Raw genomic sequence first — 16,722 nt, forward strand, 5'->3', positions numbered from 1 at the left:
GCCATCCTCCCAAGGACACACCATGATTCTAGTCGTAGTGGACCTTCTTACTAAAATGGTGCATTTATACCATGTTGAGGCCTCCCCATCACCCAAGAGACAAGTCTGCCCTTTTGAGGAAAACATCTTTTGCATCCAGGGGTTACCAACAAGCATAGAGTCTGACTGGGGATCCCAGTTCATGTCCCATTTCTGGTGGTAATTTCCTGTGCCCTCTGGGAATCAACACCTGTTCCTCGACCACTTACCACCTAAACACCAATAGTCAGACAAAACAAGTCAGTCAGGTTCTGGAGCAGGACCTGTGCAGCTTTCTTAATTACCATCAGGATGATGGCTGTTGCTTACCTCCCACAGAATTTGCCTACAATAATGCCTTATACATCTCCACCCAACACACCTCTTTTTTTTTTGCTAATTATGGATTCCATCTTTGCTTTCACCCCAAGTTCCCCACCACATCTCCAGTGATCACCATTGCTGACCTAATCACTCGCATCCATCAGATACACCAAGAGTTTAAACTCTGGTTAGAAGAAGCTAAGGCAACATACAAATGATTTGCTGATCAGTATCGTCAGCCAGCCCCTAGCTTCTCAGTAAGGGATACGGTCTGGCTGCCCACCCAGAACCTTAGATCTACTCACCCTTCTGCAAAGCTGGATCACCAGTACATAGGGGCCTTTCAGATTACAGAACGGATTAATATAGTAACCTTCAGGCTACAGTTACCAGAATCTCTTAAGGTCCATCTCATATTCCAGATCTCCCTGTTAAAGTCACATACCAAAAATATCTTCCCACATGGCACCACTTCCCTGCCTCTACCAATAACCATTCAGGGTCAGGAAGAACATGTGGTTCAACAAATTCTGGACTCTCGCTGACTACAGGGAAGGCGCCAATACTTAATTGACTGGAAGTGATATGGCCCTGATGAATGCTCGTGGGAACCCACAGAACACATCCATAACTTTGACCTCCTGCTCACTTTTCACTGCATCTACTCAAAGAAAACAGGCCCCAAGGCCTCTAGCTGGGGGATACTGTTGGGATGAGGGCTGCAGCAGAGTCAGTCTCCTGGCAATCCAACAAGCGTAGCTGGTCTGCATACATTACCTGGTTGATTGCATGATCTGACGGGTAGGAAGGGCAGCAGGCTGGCTTTAAGCACAGCAGCAGCTGAAGCTTCCTTGCTGCTCAATGTCTATTGTACCATTCCAATCCCTGTAGCAGCAGATTTCCAGTCCCTGATCCTAACCTGCATCAGTTCTGATTCCCCTTCAGTTCCTGCCTCTCCAGAGCTGATGACCCACGACTCTGATTGCCCTCAGCTCTGGCATTTGGCTTCTGTCCCTCCAGCCCTGACCCTGGGCTTGTTCCTGGACTCTGCTCACCCTGGACCCAGCTCTAACTGGTAGACCAAACTCTCTCTTTAACCAGCAGGCCAGACTGCCTATAGCCCAATCTCTAGCACTCCCATTAATTTCAAGGTGCTTTTTAGAATCCCACAGGGAGCCTATCAGCATCTCTAAGTACCTAAATAACCTTATAAAACTAGCACTTAATGCCAAGTATATTCACGTAATGTGTTCTGTCTGAATGAATGTATCTTTTCCCATTTTTCTCTTGCCAGCCTGCTTCTGCAGAACTAGCTGCCTTGCTTAGACACTGTAAATGAAATCCTGGCCACCTGAAGTCAATGCAAGTTTTGCCATTGATTTCAATAGGCACCAGGATATCACCCTTTATGCAGACTTGGAAAATACTTGTCCCTAAATCCAACTTCTCATTTGGGAAAACAGCCCTGAGATCTCTCATTGTCCATGTTACATGCCAAGGTGCTAATTTAAACATTCCTAAGGAGATATATACTTCCTATTTGAGAAAAAATTGAGAATCCCCAAAATGACAAAACTTTCTCCATAATACCTTACGTGGTGTCAAATTGACCTGTGATACTAGTTATAAAAGAAACACTGCCCCACAAGCAATACTTCCTGGAATCGTGTGATTCTCAGCATCAGCAAACCATTACAATGTCATTTGCAGATTTTTCCGAGGACTCTGCTGTGATTAGCGCAAGACTGTGCAGACACATTGTCTGATAAATGAAAAATTTCAACATCACTCAAAGAAATCTACACACAAATGAGCTCATCAAAGTTGTAAAGACATTTATTGCAAATAAAAATCCATATTCACATCATTAATCTCATTAATTTTAAGGAGATCATTTTACACGAAGAATCTGTATTCATCAGGGCTGCTGCTTTTATCAAAACAGCTGCTTGTGACATGCATGTATTTATTTAAATGAGGCAAGCCAAATACCTATCTATATATACAAGTTTTGATTTGGCTGAGGACATTTCCATTGTTTCATTTTCTCTGGATCTGACAGTACAGGCTCATCGAAAACCCCAAACCAACAATCTGGAAAACAAAGACATTTATGGTATTACTTGGCAGTCCTGGAAATCCCTGCATAGAATTGATACACAGTGAGAATATTTTGTTTGCAAATGTCTTGGATTTACATGCAGACTAAATCTGTGGTGGAGTAGATTTTTTCCAATGACTCTCACTAGAAGCATGACTCTAGAGTATTGGGATTTTAATGAAATCAGTATGTACCACAGGTAAGATTGCAGAGAAGATGGAAGACAAACTTTGTTTAAAAAAGATGATGGCCCGTGTTGATGGGGGACCCTTCTTCAGACGTGGGCTTTTTAAACACAGCTATTCATTTTTATTTTCTAAACTTCTGGAATAACTTCTCAGACTCTGTAGTATATCAAGATTTTAGTTTCTTTGACATCTTTTATCTTTTCTATTTTTACCTTTTGTGTGTTTCACTAGCTTTTATATTATATCTATACACACACATTATATACATATGTACTCAAACACCCCTATCATTTTGGGTGCTAAATAGTCACATTACAAATATTTTAAATTTACCAATAGTCTGATCAGGCCAGAAATGTTGCATCTATTAAAGAACTAGCTGAATGAAATGAAATCTGACTAAGGCGCAGTTTTGTTGCGGGAATTATTGGGTGAAATTCTGTGGCTAAGATTATGCAGGAGGTCAGATTATTCAATGGTTCTCAACCTGCGGGCTGTAGGCCTCTTGCAGCCCAGTCAGCACAGAGCTGCGGCCGATGTGATATTCTCAGGGTCATAGAGATAATATTTGATGGAGCCCACATAACACGAAGGTTGTGTAAATAGGTTGAGAACCAATTAGATGATCATAAAGATCCCTTATGCCCTTAATGCCCTTATGCCCTTTATGTGTTAAGTAAAAAGAGGAAAGATCCAAATACTCATTTATGAAGCAACTAAACAACAGTGTTTAACTTTTTCAAGAAATTTACAATGGAGAACATAGAGAATATACAGATCTAAAGCCGGACAAGGAGACAAATTCATTAGTGGCTAGTATAAACCACATAGGCATATTCACTTGTGCCTGTGTTGACTTTGGTCCAACATCCCCAATTCAAGGAGATTATGGTCTAATTTATACAAATATCACAGTGAGTAAATGTTTCAGTGTGCCAATAGCAAAAAGAAGAGACAAGGAGAAGCTTTGGAAAAGCACTTGTTGAATTTGATTGGGGGTTGTTTTGGGGGGGGGAGGGTGGTTAAGCAAGTGCTCTTTTAATGGCTATCATTTGACATGTCATGGCAGAACTTCAGTGGGTATAAAATGTCATAGATTTGGTGACATCAATGGAGCGATGGATCTTTCCCTTGGATTTTTGTTTGTTTGTTTTTTAGTCCCCTCATGATCAAGAGAGACAGCAGCAACAAACAAAGCCCAAATGGAGAACAGTGGCAGACTGTCAGCTGGCTTCTGACCTAGCAGTTACTCTCGCCCTTGCCCCTGTTCTAGCCACGGAGGGGCAATTAGTGATACCAACTGGATGTAATGGAGTGAAAGTGACTGACCCCCATTAATCCTGCAGAGGATTAATTAAACACAGCTGAGTGGAGAAGGCCCAGAAGAGAGGAGGTATGGAGTTCCCACTCTCTATGGGAAGGGGTTCGGTCATGTAGACTGAGGAAAGCCACAGTGATAGAATTGATCCCTGTTGGGGGCAGGACCTGGAGAGGGGACAAGGTCCAGGGAGAGACCATACAAGAGAGAAGACTCTCCTATGGAGACAAACCCACAGAGTAGGCTTCTGTGGTTGAGTAGCTCTGAGGTAGGGTTCTACACGCCGCAGAAGACTTCAGTTGTCCAAGAGGACAGAAGAATTATTCAGATATTTGGATTTTCATTTGGACCTTTTGGTTACCCTGGAGGATATTTGAACTTTATGTGACTTGGCTGGAGGGCTGAGGCATGGAAGAGCCAGTGCGAGGCAGATGGTCAGGAGGCAGTGCTGGAAACGAGGATCCCGTGCAGCATTGCACCCTGACACAAAGGTGTGCTATGCATGGTGAGTACACAGCCTTATGTGAAATGTTAAGTAAGAGGTTAGTTGCAAGTCGTATCAAGCGCTTCAGCCATACTGAGTCTTTCCTGCTTACTATTACTTTCCTGGACATGGATTTTGTAGGCTGGGGCTCCTGCCCACTATTAGGTCAGGGAGAATAATTCTCTGCCAAAGCAATGCTATAATTTAAAAACCTTTTCAGACTGAATTATGGATTCAGCACATGCAAAATGCTCTTTGTCATCCTCAAGCATCTAATTTCAGGGGGGCGGTAACTACAAAGAAGTAATACAAAAAATGTAAAATAATGGAATAAGACAAAGCAATTAAATCCCCTGTTTCTTAGGCATAGACAGAACCTAACATTAGGCAGGTGGTTAACTAGATAACATCACTTTTCCCCCCTCATTCCTTTAGAGAAAATGTATTGTATCATTGTTCAGTAAATGAAGGAACAATTGAAATAAGTAGCCCAAACATTCCAATTGTATATTCTGCTCTTTACCTGTTTAAATTTCCTCTACGGGGGAACTGTGTCCTCAGAACAATAATTCCACATCATAATCTCTCTATTATGTGAGGACTGCAGCTTAGTTACAATTGAGATTAATGTAGCTGGCCTGAACTCTTGACAATACAAAGCTTTCTTAAATCAATGTATTTAGAAAGACAAGGTCAATAACTTTTTTTGGACCTGATCCAAAGCCCTTTGGAAGGTCTGTTGACTTCAGTGGACTTTAAATCAGGGCCCATTAAAGCTATTTTTTAAAAAAGGCTGAATTTCAGGTTCCAGCAAGTAGTAATAGCTGAAATTGAGAGGGTTCGGGGTGACAGTCTGGTTCAGATGAGCATCCCAAAGTTCAGACCAACTTCCAGCTCAGCTGGAAATCCCGTAAGGATGGATTCTCTTGTGAAATTTCTACCATTTCCTCTATCTAGTTGAGCCAGAAATAGAACAAGAATAGCATCTGTTTGGGGTTTTTTGGCCCTTCTGTTTCTGCTGCTGACAAGAACCAGTAAATAAAAACACACATGAAAGTGAGAAAAGAAAAATATAAAAAAAACCCAAAAAACTCTATGATGGGGCTACTCTGTAGATCTACCCACCGTGAGCAAGTGAGTAGGAAAGGAAGGGGTGGCAGGAGAATGTCTCATTCTGCCACTTCACTGCCAGACAGCATACATAGGACTGGAAGGAACCTCCTGGTTCATCAAGTCCACTTATTTGCTATTGCAGGCAACTCTATCATATCATCCCATTCAGACTCCATTTTAAAGTTATCTTGTTTGGCCCCATACCTCTAGTGGGAGGCTGTTCCAGAGCCTCACTCCTGTTGTGGTTCGAAACCAGTAACTGCCAGTAATTGGCCAGATGCACAGTAAGTAAACTATTCTCCTCCCAGCAAGTGGGGGGAATAGGGAGAGGACTGTGACTCTCCCCAATATGCTGCTGGGGTTATGCAGCTAAGTATCAGCTTTTGCTCAGGGCCAATTGTAAAGTTACGATTTAGCCCTTAGGCTGTAAATTCTTTGCAGGAAGTGGGTCATACAACCTGTTTGTACAGTACCCACCACGGTAGGGTCCTGATCCTGAGGTCTTAAGCCTTACTGCAATATACCTAAATACTAAATGATGGTACAATTAGGGATGAGATTAAAGCCAATTCACTGTTGCCTCATAGTAGAGTAATCCAGGTATTTTAATCCCAGTCCCAGCATACTTTCAAATGCAACACTTTGCTTGTCATCTAGTAAATATTTTAATGATTTATACCTCAATAAATGCCAGTCCAAATGCGATCCCCATGAGTATGACCATATGGTGTTTGAAGAAATCAATTACCACAACGCTACATGGCTGAAAGAAAAGAAAAGATTAATTATGAGTAATAGAAGATCTTTAGGAATACAGCCTCTAAAATCATTGGCTGCATGGGATAGCACTGGCCAAAAAGGTAGTCCACCATGTGCAAGAGAAGCTGTTTTAATTTGCTCTGGTTTGTTACAATGACAAAGAGTCCATCTGTAACCATCCTGTGCTCTGGGAGGAATATCTGCTCTTTGTCTTCCCAAATATGAATCTAGTATCCAAATATACATGTAGGGTAAAGTTTCAGAATAAAGACACTGCTTCAGTGTCTAGGGTTTGTGATACTGCCACATGCAAAATGAAGTAAAAATATCATTTATTCTTATTTTCTCTGTCTAATCCATTTTAATTAGAGAGGGGCCAAAGCTGTGAAGTTTGGGTCTGGAAGTAACTCACTTTCCTATTACACTGATATTTGCATTTGTTGTTGCAGGTCAGGTTTATTACGGGCTCAGAGCAGGATGACTGGACATGGAACCACATTTAAATCCAAACTTTCTCAGATGTTCGAGGGGGTCAGGCTGGAAGTGGGATGGAGTGAGCAATTCAGATCTGGAATTCCAGTTGGAGCCTCTCTGTACTTTTTTATAAATGTACATATGCCTGTTCTTATCATGACTACATTTGCTCAAGTCGGTGACTAACTGCTCTTGCAAACCATGGTGAAGACCAAGTGAGGCCCACAGCCATCAAAACTACAGGGACCCTCCACCACCACCACTGTTCCCTGCCCGACGTGGATGGACTTTCTTTCACCTTATTTTCTCCCCAGTGATAAACATGTTTATCTTTCGCTCAAAAAGGCTTTAAATTTAGCTCTCACTCACTATTGCAGCAAGTCTCAAAATGGTGGGTTTGTTTCACAAGGATCCTGCCAATATCCGCTCTTGCCCATAAAATTTGGTGGTTTGCACAGGGAATTTGTCTTGCACCCACAATAATTCATCTATGCTTGTGTTCTCTGGGTCCATTTAGACCCTGGCTGAACTTTGGCCAAAGAGGAACATACCATTTCATATTTCTGAATGTTAGGACTTGACTCTGCCACCCTACACACCTGCTGAATATACCCTTATTCACAAGCAGCTTTCCTTCAGTGACTCGAAGAATGAATTAGTACTCAGCATAAATAAGGATGGCAGAATCTAGCAATGAACTTCAATATTTATAAAAATCTAGCCCCCAAATTTGATATTTATAGAAATCGGCTATATAGTGGATGTAGATAATGGCAAAACCAGACATGTTGTACCACTAACTTTCTAAAAATGCAGACATTTTATGCATGTTTTCACTATTTTCCTCGGGATTTGCAGAGTTCTAATTTCCATGTAATGAGACAGCTAAATTTTGAAATAGATGAATTGAGTTCACTTCTCCCACCCTCAAATTTTTGTCTGAATCTCTCTTTGCTGCCTGTCATCATGCACTCTGTCTTACTGTTATAATTAAATGCTGAAAGCTTTTCCAAGGGGTACAGCTGGGGAAAATGGCCCCTCAAGTGTGCTGTCAGAAAACGTGCAGCATTTCCTTCCAGCGGATTTTATAACTGAGCGTGAACCTTTTTAAAAGAGATTAACAATCTCTTACATTGAAGCCTTTTATCCTGAAATATTCTTAAGTACTTTAAAAGCTATGGGTCAAATCCTGGGCAAACATGTCTGACAATGTAGTTATCTTATTGTGTGGAATCTGGAGCCTGAGGTGAGAGAGGAGGTGAGTAATCCCCATAGCAATATGGAGCTGTCACTAAGGCCTCCTGTCACTCAGAATCTTCACTGGTGACCACAAGCTGGGAACCCAGACAGGCTGCAGAGGTCCTTAGGGCACTGTAGAAAGGCAGGCATGGCAGGGGGAGTAGGCAGCAGCCAACAAGCATTCTGCACTTCACAACTGCTGGAGGAGAGGAAAATTTAACTAAAGAAAACAGGACAAACCTTTTTCCTTTTCAAAAGTATCAGGGGCTCTTTAATGACTATGCAAAGCAGACAGAACCTCGCTCTAAACCTCTTTTTGGAAAGTGCAATATGTAAAAATTGTACTTACCTTTTTATAAATGTATCTGTTAGAATAAAAGATGCAGAGATCTGTATTTTGGTCTTTCTCTGCACACTCACAGATCTTAAAATTACCATAAGGAGAATTAAAATTGCTCCCCCAGTCTTCAGATCCCTTCACCAAACCACAGCACTGATTCTGTAAAAGAGGAGAAATGGAGGGGTGAAAGGGAAGAATGGTGACTGAAAACAAGTCACATAAATCTATTTCACTCTTGCAAACCTTACCAAGACATTGCATATCTAAGAGGCCCTTTGTGTACATGTATCAGTGTCTTCTATCAATAATTAGAATGGCAGGTGAATTGTAGTCAATAAATAAAGAAGAACAGATTTCCAATACACAATAAGAAAGAATCGGTAACATGGCTTTGGATTAATGACTCCATGTGTCACGACATAGCATGTAACAACGTTGGATGTTTTCAGAATTATGCTTTTTCCCTGCATTTTATATTTGTATGTTAGACATAGCCAAAGTATTTCACATGTGAAAAAAAGCCAACCTGGAAAAAAATAATACAGGCATATAAAATGTGATAGCTAGAAAAATAACTACCTTAATGGATGGGTATCCCATGAACCTAGCCATGAGCCAGAGAGGCTAGGGATTTGTTTTTGGTTTAAAATCCTAAACGAGGTGTGGTTTTGGTTCAGGTTCTATTTTATCCAAACCATCAAAGTGCAGGGGTGGAGGTAGAGCATCACAAAGTTCGGGTTTTAGCTCTTCTCTGTTTTAAAGGGCAGCTGGAACCACTCATCTTGTAGACATGCATGTGACATCATAAAACAATCATTTACTAAAAAACAGAGCCACTATGGCTCTTCCTCTACTTTTTCCAGAGAGACTCCTCACCCCTCCTGGGGGCTGTCTATGATATCATAAGCAATGGGTTGGGTGAGCAATAGGACCAGGCAGCACAAGCTGTCTAAATGTCTGGCTACCATTCCTCTAGCATTCCTGGCAGTGTTCAGAAGAAGAGTCTCTAAGCTCATCCCCTAAAGTCATGTGCTCATATGGACCAGGCAATGCACACCCAGGCATAATAAGAATGAATGATTCTGAGCACTAGCTGCTCTGTAGTGAATGGCCTGTCCCCTTATGCAAATGGGAGTTGTGAACATTCTGCACTTCTCAGAAGGCACCTTTCAGGATCAGACGCATCTTGAATGTTCCACCTTTTGGTGCTAGACATTCATGGATATGAGTCTGGACATAAACCCACAGAAAGAACCTCTCTTTTTATCCTGTTTTATTTCTCTCTCTTTTACAATAAAATATAGCATTACATGACTTTCTAATAAGGGAGAAAATATTTCAAATAAGCAACACATAGTGAATGTTCCATAAGATATGCTCATTTTTCTTTATGACTTACATAGTCCCTGACAGACTCCCTTATCCCACAAGTAAATTTCCCACTACAAACTGATGGCTGATTTTAAAATAGTAAAGGTTGGAGTAACAACTTTCCTTCAAAATATCTTCAGCTTGGAACCAATGGCCATCAGCTCTCTTTTAAAGCATCTTATCTCACTGGTGGTGCTCATTGGGTGACATTTGTCATGGCAAAATAGTATCTGTCATTCTTTGAGTGCTGAAAAGATTATACAGATTGCATATCTAGGTTGCTGCCATAGCTGGTTTGAATGGGGAGTGCAGCCAGATAGAGAAAAAGCTTCTCTTAGATAGAAAGGCTTTTAATGCTGGGCGTGGTCTCTCCCTTGACACAGGAGTCTGCCAGCTCTGAGTTATTGCTTCATTAGAGACCTGTAAAGTGAAGACCTCAGACTGAGGAAGGAAGGGAGGGTTAGGTTTAGCAGAGCTTGTTATAATGTTATCGTTCTTTGTTCTGAATCCTCCTTAATAAAGTCTTTATACAACGTTTGCTTTCTCCCATAAACCCATTATGTCGTCATTCCAGCATCACTTGGATCCATCATCATTTATTTTAAATAAGATATCAAATTTCAATTAACACTTGTAAAATGGTGTGTGATACGTAGCTCTGTGATGGGGTATACAAACCCCACACTGAGACGGAAGAGGTTAAAGGACTAGATTGGGTCCAGGTAGCCCCACCCTTCCAATTGTGCAGAGCATGCTCCAACTGGAGACAGGGTTGAAAAGGGAGCAACCCAGCTCAGAAAGGGGAGGCTGAGGAAGAATGCACATCTGCCCTGAAGGATCCTGCAAAAAAGCGGCTGGAGAGGCCTCTCTGAAGGCACAGTGCTGTATGCACAGCTCAGCCGGCGCTGGTCATTTTTGGTTTCTTTTTTCTTTTCCCCTTATCTGGGATCAGAAGCTGAGGGAAGGAAACTGTGTTAGGAAGAGACCCAGGGAAGGGCCCCTCCCAGAGGCCCAATGCTGGTGACCCTCCTAGGCAACAGAGCCAGAACCTCAGTATAAGTGGGAAGGCCATAAGCCCCTTCCCTCTTTCCTCCTCTTCCCGTGTGGCCCAACCCTGCTCCTCCTCTTTCCCTCTGAGGCACGACTCCATGGCCAGGCTAGAAGCTGGAGCCAGGTTGTGGTAAGAGCTGCCCAGGGAGACCGGGCTACTGTGAGAAGCCCCAGACCCTCCACCTGCTGTGGGTGGTGGTCAGGGTGCCTGAAAGCATCCCCCAGCCCATGTCCCTGCCCCCTCAGGCACTCCGCTCATGGCAGCTGAAAGGTTTGGGGTTCCCCACAGCAGCTTGGGTTCCCTGGGCAGCTCTGATCACGACCCAGCTCTGTTCTGGCCTGGTCAGGGGGCAGGGCCTCAGGGGGAAGAGGAGGAGCAGTGGGTGGGGCTTCTTGGCAAGGGAGCACCCCCTCAACCCCATCCCCTCCGGGAAGAGGCTGGTGCCTCTGGCAGGGGCTGTGCTTGGCGGCAGGGGAGATGATCACCTTATCAGCTCCCCGCACCAGGAAGCTCAGCCCCTGCTGCCACCACTCCGTGCCTGCCCAAGGCTTGCAGTTTTGGGGAGGCAATGCAACCTCCAAACTATATCCATGTTAAAAATTGGGAGGCCATGGTCCCCTTGCCCGTCCCCTAGTTCCAGCATCCCTGCTCCTAGGACCCTGGGTCAGAGCCCAGTGTAGTGGGTGGGCTTGGGCTCTCCTACCACTCCTGCATGACCGAGTAAGTGCTAACCAGTAAGCTCCTTGGCTCACTAAGGACCCCTTTACAAGTTCCTTCTTTCACTGAGTATTTAGAAGAAATAAAAACATTTTAGCTAAAACAAAGTACTTTAAATTCCATCCTCCTGTATCATGTTTGTGTTGGAAAGGAAGTTTTTCTGAAGGTAGAGAAAAATACTGAGACATTTCAGGCATCACTTAGATGAGAAACTGAACAATCATTGCCAGTCTAAACTAACACAGACGCTACAGATAAGTGCTTCACCTATAGAGAGTAACCAAAGTCTTTAAGCAGGTGAGGCACTTTTTATACTGAGAATTTCTTTAGTATTTTTAAGAAGAAAATGAAACTGTTATTTATATTTTATGCCCAGCTCTGGCCAAATTCTAAAGTCTTTTATTCGTTACTGCGTCCTTACGCAGGTAAGTTCCAATAAAAGTTCTAAGATAGAGTTTAAAGATAGAAGGTGGTGACAGAATCACAATCTAGCCTAGGGATGAATCTCCATTTGAGCACAGAGGGTTCAAATTGTATCCCTCATGTCCCCATTGCTGTGAATCAAGAATCATAGCTGTGAATCAGGTCTGTTTTCTCCAGAGAAGATAAGGTCCACTGACACAGCAGTCAACAAACCTAGCATTATATGAGATTTTCAGAATGCTCAGTAGAGACAGCTCCAAGATGCAAAGTTTGGTTCTTTGTCTGACTTTCCCTGACTTTGAGCAGTGTTTGAATCTAGGAATTTAGTCTTTCATTTTATTCAGAGTGACAAATTTTAGATCTGGATCCAAATCCAAGATACTGTTAGACTGTAATCAAGTCACCTCTTAAACTTCTCTTTGTTAAACTAAATAGATTGAGCTCTCTGAGTCTGTCACTATAAGGCGTGTTTTCTAAACTATTATTCATTCTTGTGGTTCCTCTCTGAACTATCTCCACTTTATCAATACTCTTCTTGAATTGTGGGCACAAGAACTGAGCACAGTATTCTAGCAGTGGTCACACCAGTTCCAAATACAGAGGTAAAATAACTTCTGTCTTTCTACTTGAGATTCCTAGTTTATGCATCCCGGGATTACAATAACTTTTGTAAGAAGCTATATGGGAAACAAATATTTACTAATGGGCTCCTCAGTCTAGAAGAGAAAGGTGTAACATGATCCAGTGGCTGGAAGCTGAAGCTAGACAAATTAAGACTGGAAATATATATATATTTCTGACAGTGAAGGTGAACCATTGGAACAATTTACCAAGGGTCATGGTGGATTCTTCATCACTGACAATTTTAAATCAAGATTGTTTTAGGAATTATTTTGGGGAAGTTCTATGGCCTGTATTACACAGGAGACCTGATAATCACAATGGTCCCTTCTGGCTTTGGAATCTATGAATCAAAGACTGGATATGCTCAAATTCAGAGGCTTAGGTCAGGTATCTCTATAATGGTCTGTATTTGGTTATAGGCTGCAGACGCTGTACTCTCCATAGCAGTAAGAACAAAGCTTACAAAATCAACAGAATGAGTATGCAAACCCTGCAAAAGAGAGACAATACCTCTGGATCTTCTAAACTCAATAGATAATATCTGTGATCTTGTAAGCTCCATAGTGGTATAACGAGTGCAGAGCTTACATGGGCCTCAGGAAGGGGCTGGAGACCTTTCAAGGAATAAGTGAGTCTGCAGACCTTTTAAATTCTCTTGGCAGCCGGTCAAGACCTTGAAAGCTTTTTATTCATGGCTTTCTATGTTACTTACAAGAACTGCTGGATGCTTCAAATTTTCTTGGGTAAGGGTGTTTGGATTAAGAAATTTACAGTATCTGTAGGCACATGGTAGATTTTGTAATCTTTGAACCAAAGTTATTTGGTTTATATTGCTCAAACTTAGGTTCTTTGAACCAGATAGTTTAATTTATGGATCTTAGATACATAATATCCAGACTTTATAAACGTATATGGTCCTTAAGTGATTTACAAACTTTACATGGAACTTTGAAGTTCAAATAGTTGTAGTAAATGAGTCAACCATAAAACCTTCTAAAAGATAGCTCAGTCGTTCTGAGAGAAAACAAATGAATATAACAAAGTTGGAATTTCTACACAAGCAGATATGATATTCCTAAAAAAAGATGCTTTTCTTCATGCTCATGTATCAAAAATGCTTAGTGATCTAACAACACGCAGGTATTTAGATAATACAATAAAGACAATGGGATAAAGACAGAGATGCCAAACTTCCTCTAGAAAGATACTTTCAGAAAGTTAAGCGATGACTCATACGTAAGCCCCTAGTCAGTGGCTTGGACCCTATGGCGGGGGGCAGAGGGAATGGGGGACTGGGCATGGGGAACTGCATAGCGGGGGATCCAGTGAATATTCTAAACCAGAGACAACTTGTGGGGCAGGGCAAGTGGGGTCATGTATATCCCCAGATTTGCTGCTTGGCTTGTACTGAGCATGCTCACATGGACTTTACATGCTCAGTAGCATCTGCTGAAGCCTCTGCCCTCATTCTGCTCCCCACCCCCACTATCAACAGATACAGGTTGTCTCTGTGCTAAACCCCTACCCCCAATTCTGACACAAACGTTGCTGCAGGAAAATCATCATAGGAAAGAACTCCAAGCCACAGAAAGAGACTAGAATCCCCCTGTACAGTTTTTCAGCTGCACTTAGGGCAGTTTATGCTTTTTCAGAAGGGTGATACTCAACTTTGTGGCAGTATAGTGATAAAACAAGGATTAACTCTGTATCAGATGCAACAGATGAGACAGATAAAACCTGCCTTCAATTACCATTTTCTCAAACTTCTGAAACTTCTCTTGAAATACTTTAGAATCCTGAGTGACGGTTTGCAACTTCTTTGCCTCCTCGAAGAGAGTCTTGTTAAGTGTTGTTTCTATCTGGAAATCCAAGCGATATTATATTATAATAGTTCATACTGTATGTAAAATATTGCAAAGAATTCAGCAAATGTGATTGAACCATGCAGTACCTGAGACTTATACACTGCTCCCAAAATACCTGCTACGACCTGAAGAATCAGGATCAAAAGCAGTCCAATAAAAAACTAGCAAGAAAACAAAGAAGGAAAAAGTTAATACTTTTGACCAGCAAAAGATCATTTCTTCCAGATTGGTGTCAAATTATTATTTACATGAATGGAAACTTTGGTAGAGTAAATTTACATCCTGGTTAGAGCTGATCAACGTATCCATCCTAACTCAGTTTGAGATAAAAATTACCCTTTTTCTGTACACAAATGCCCTGGACCAGTGTAAGGGGTGATGTCGTGTTTCACTGTTCCAGGAGGAGCATTGGGAGCTGTTATGTCTCATGCAGACATAATCTATCCGAAGACTGCTAAGTTCACATGGGGACTGCATATTGTGCTCCATCCATTGGCATGGTACAGATCGCTGCCTTCCCCAGTATAAACGTTTTGTGCAGCTCCATGTGTGACATTTTATGCAAATGATGTAATGCATTAATTTGCATATTTGGACAAACCAATCCCATAATCTTCAAGTTGTGGTGAGTATACTTTCACTGGTGCTTCTCTCCCCTCCCGGTTTCATAGCTTCATAGTAGTTAACACCTGTGGTTAAGGATGCTGGGTAGATGGCTTGGTGCTGGGTAAGGCAAGCTGTGGGTGGGGGGGAGTCCGGTGTGACCTAGGGGCTATCTGAGGTGACTGGGTGGGGGAGTTACAGTTGTGGGAATCTGGGAGAAGACTGGCAGGAGGAAGCTGAGTGGGAGTTGGTTGGGGAGAAAGCTGGGAGCTGGCTAAGGGCTTTCTGGACCCAGTACTGGGTCCCCCTCACCTTCTGTTCCCACGTGGTTGCCACTAACTCCTCCTTCCCCTCTGGGATCCAGAAAAGGGAGAAGGGCGAGGAGAGGCAGAGTGCCCACAGAGCCCTGGCAGACAGGACCAGCTTCAGGCCCATTCCCACAGCTGTCAGAACCTATGACATCTCAATATGGCTGAAATGATTTGAGTGTCAAACCAGATGCATGACACTTGGCAGATATACCCATACACCAGCCCTGCTCTGTGTAAACTATCCTTTGGGATAACTTCTTCTGGGGTTTGATGGGAGTTAGCGGTTCCAAGAATGAAAGGACTGGACTGGGACTGGACTATCATGGGAGGCCACTAAGCAGTCACAATATGGCCCAATATTTTTGGAAACCCTCCAGACCCTGCTTATGGAAGTTGCCTTTGTCAGACAGTGAGAAGCATCCCACCATGCACTGGGTGGAATGGTTCCAAACAGTTAATACAAATAATCATTTGATCAAGCAGAACTGCCCCAGATTACAACCAGTCTCATTTGCAAGGAACTTTTCCACCAGCCCTAACTTTAGTTTGAAAATTTTAGGCAAAGGTTTTTCTTTCTGTGACCCTACCAAGATCAGCATGCACTGACTTTCCTTCATTGCACCACAACACCCCAGGAAACCAAGGACCATAATGATGGAGCCCACTGCTATCATCAGGTCAACAGCTGAAAACAGGCTACTATCTAAATTGAGATCCTGTAGAGAGAGAAACAAAAACTCAGCTGTAAGAAAATCCTTTCTAGAAGAGAAATTTATTAGATAACCTGATCTACCTCTCCCTCCCCATTCCACACACACACACACCCCTGCCCCCGAAAAGAGGGTGACTTTGTAGTTGAGGATAGAGAACTGTTATGTATGGATTAATCAATCAGGATGACATTCTCTCATGAGTATAGGACACCCCTAAGGCCTATGGACTCATTTCAGCACTATTTTGAGAGATTAAGTAGCAATTAGCAGTCCATTGTCTTTGTGCTGGCCCTCTGCACAGGGGTGAATTTCACCTTTAGTGAATAAACAAAGGTCTTTTGTCTTAAATATGATTTGTTCTATTTTCAGCCAATAAATATTTGTTTTTACTACATGTAGAAAAAAATGATTACCTGGAAAAGTTCTGTTATTGATCTAGTGTTGTGGGGAAAAAAGTTCTTCATGATAATCCCAGAAATGCACTCACTTATTCTGTTGCACTTCCTATGAGAGCACTATTCAGAATAGTACTGGATATATAAGAGGGCAAGGACAGATACATTTTTCCAAGGCTTCTATATGTTTGAAACTGTTTCCTCAGTATTACTCTAAGGGATGGTGTCTTTTGATGTGTGTAATATTTAAGCAAACAATTCCTATAATTCAATATAATTAAATATCAATTT

The 16,722-nt window shown here is 42.2% G+C and overlaps 1 protein-coding gene across 1 annotated transcript in view; it reads right to left on the reverse strand.

Annotated features, from left to right (window-relative positions):
* Nucleotides 1-2,382: 2,382 nt before the first annotated feature.
* Nucleotides 2,383-16,722, reverse strand: part of TSPAN8 (tetraspanin 8) — a 41,094-nt gene continuing 26,754 nt past the window's right edge. Inside the window, exons 3-8 of the mRNA XM_032803824.2 lie at nt 15,911-16,039; nt 14,496-14,570; nt 14,296-14,403; nt 8,368-8,517; nt 6,226-6,309; nt 2,383-2,436 (exon numbers count right to left, since the gene is read on the reverse strand). Coding sequence (XP_032659715.1) covers nt 2,383-2,436; nt 6,226-6,309; nt 8,368-8,517; nt 14,296-14,403; nt 14,496-14,570; nt 15,911-16,039 — 600 coding nt within the window. The remainder of the gene's footprint in view (nt 2,437-6,225; nt 6,310-8,367; nt 8,518-14,295; nt 14,404-14,495; nt 14,571-15,910; nt 16,040-16,722) is intronic.

Source organism: Chelonoidis abingdonii, chromosome 1, assembly GCF_003597395.2.
Source record: "Chelonoidis abingdonii isolate Lonesome George chromosome 1, CheloAbing_2.0, whole genome shotgun sequence".
In the NCBI taxonomy this organism is placed as follows: Eukaryota; Metazoa; Chordata; order Testudines; family Testudinidae; genus Chelonoidis; species Chelonoidis abingdonii.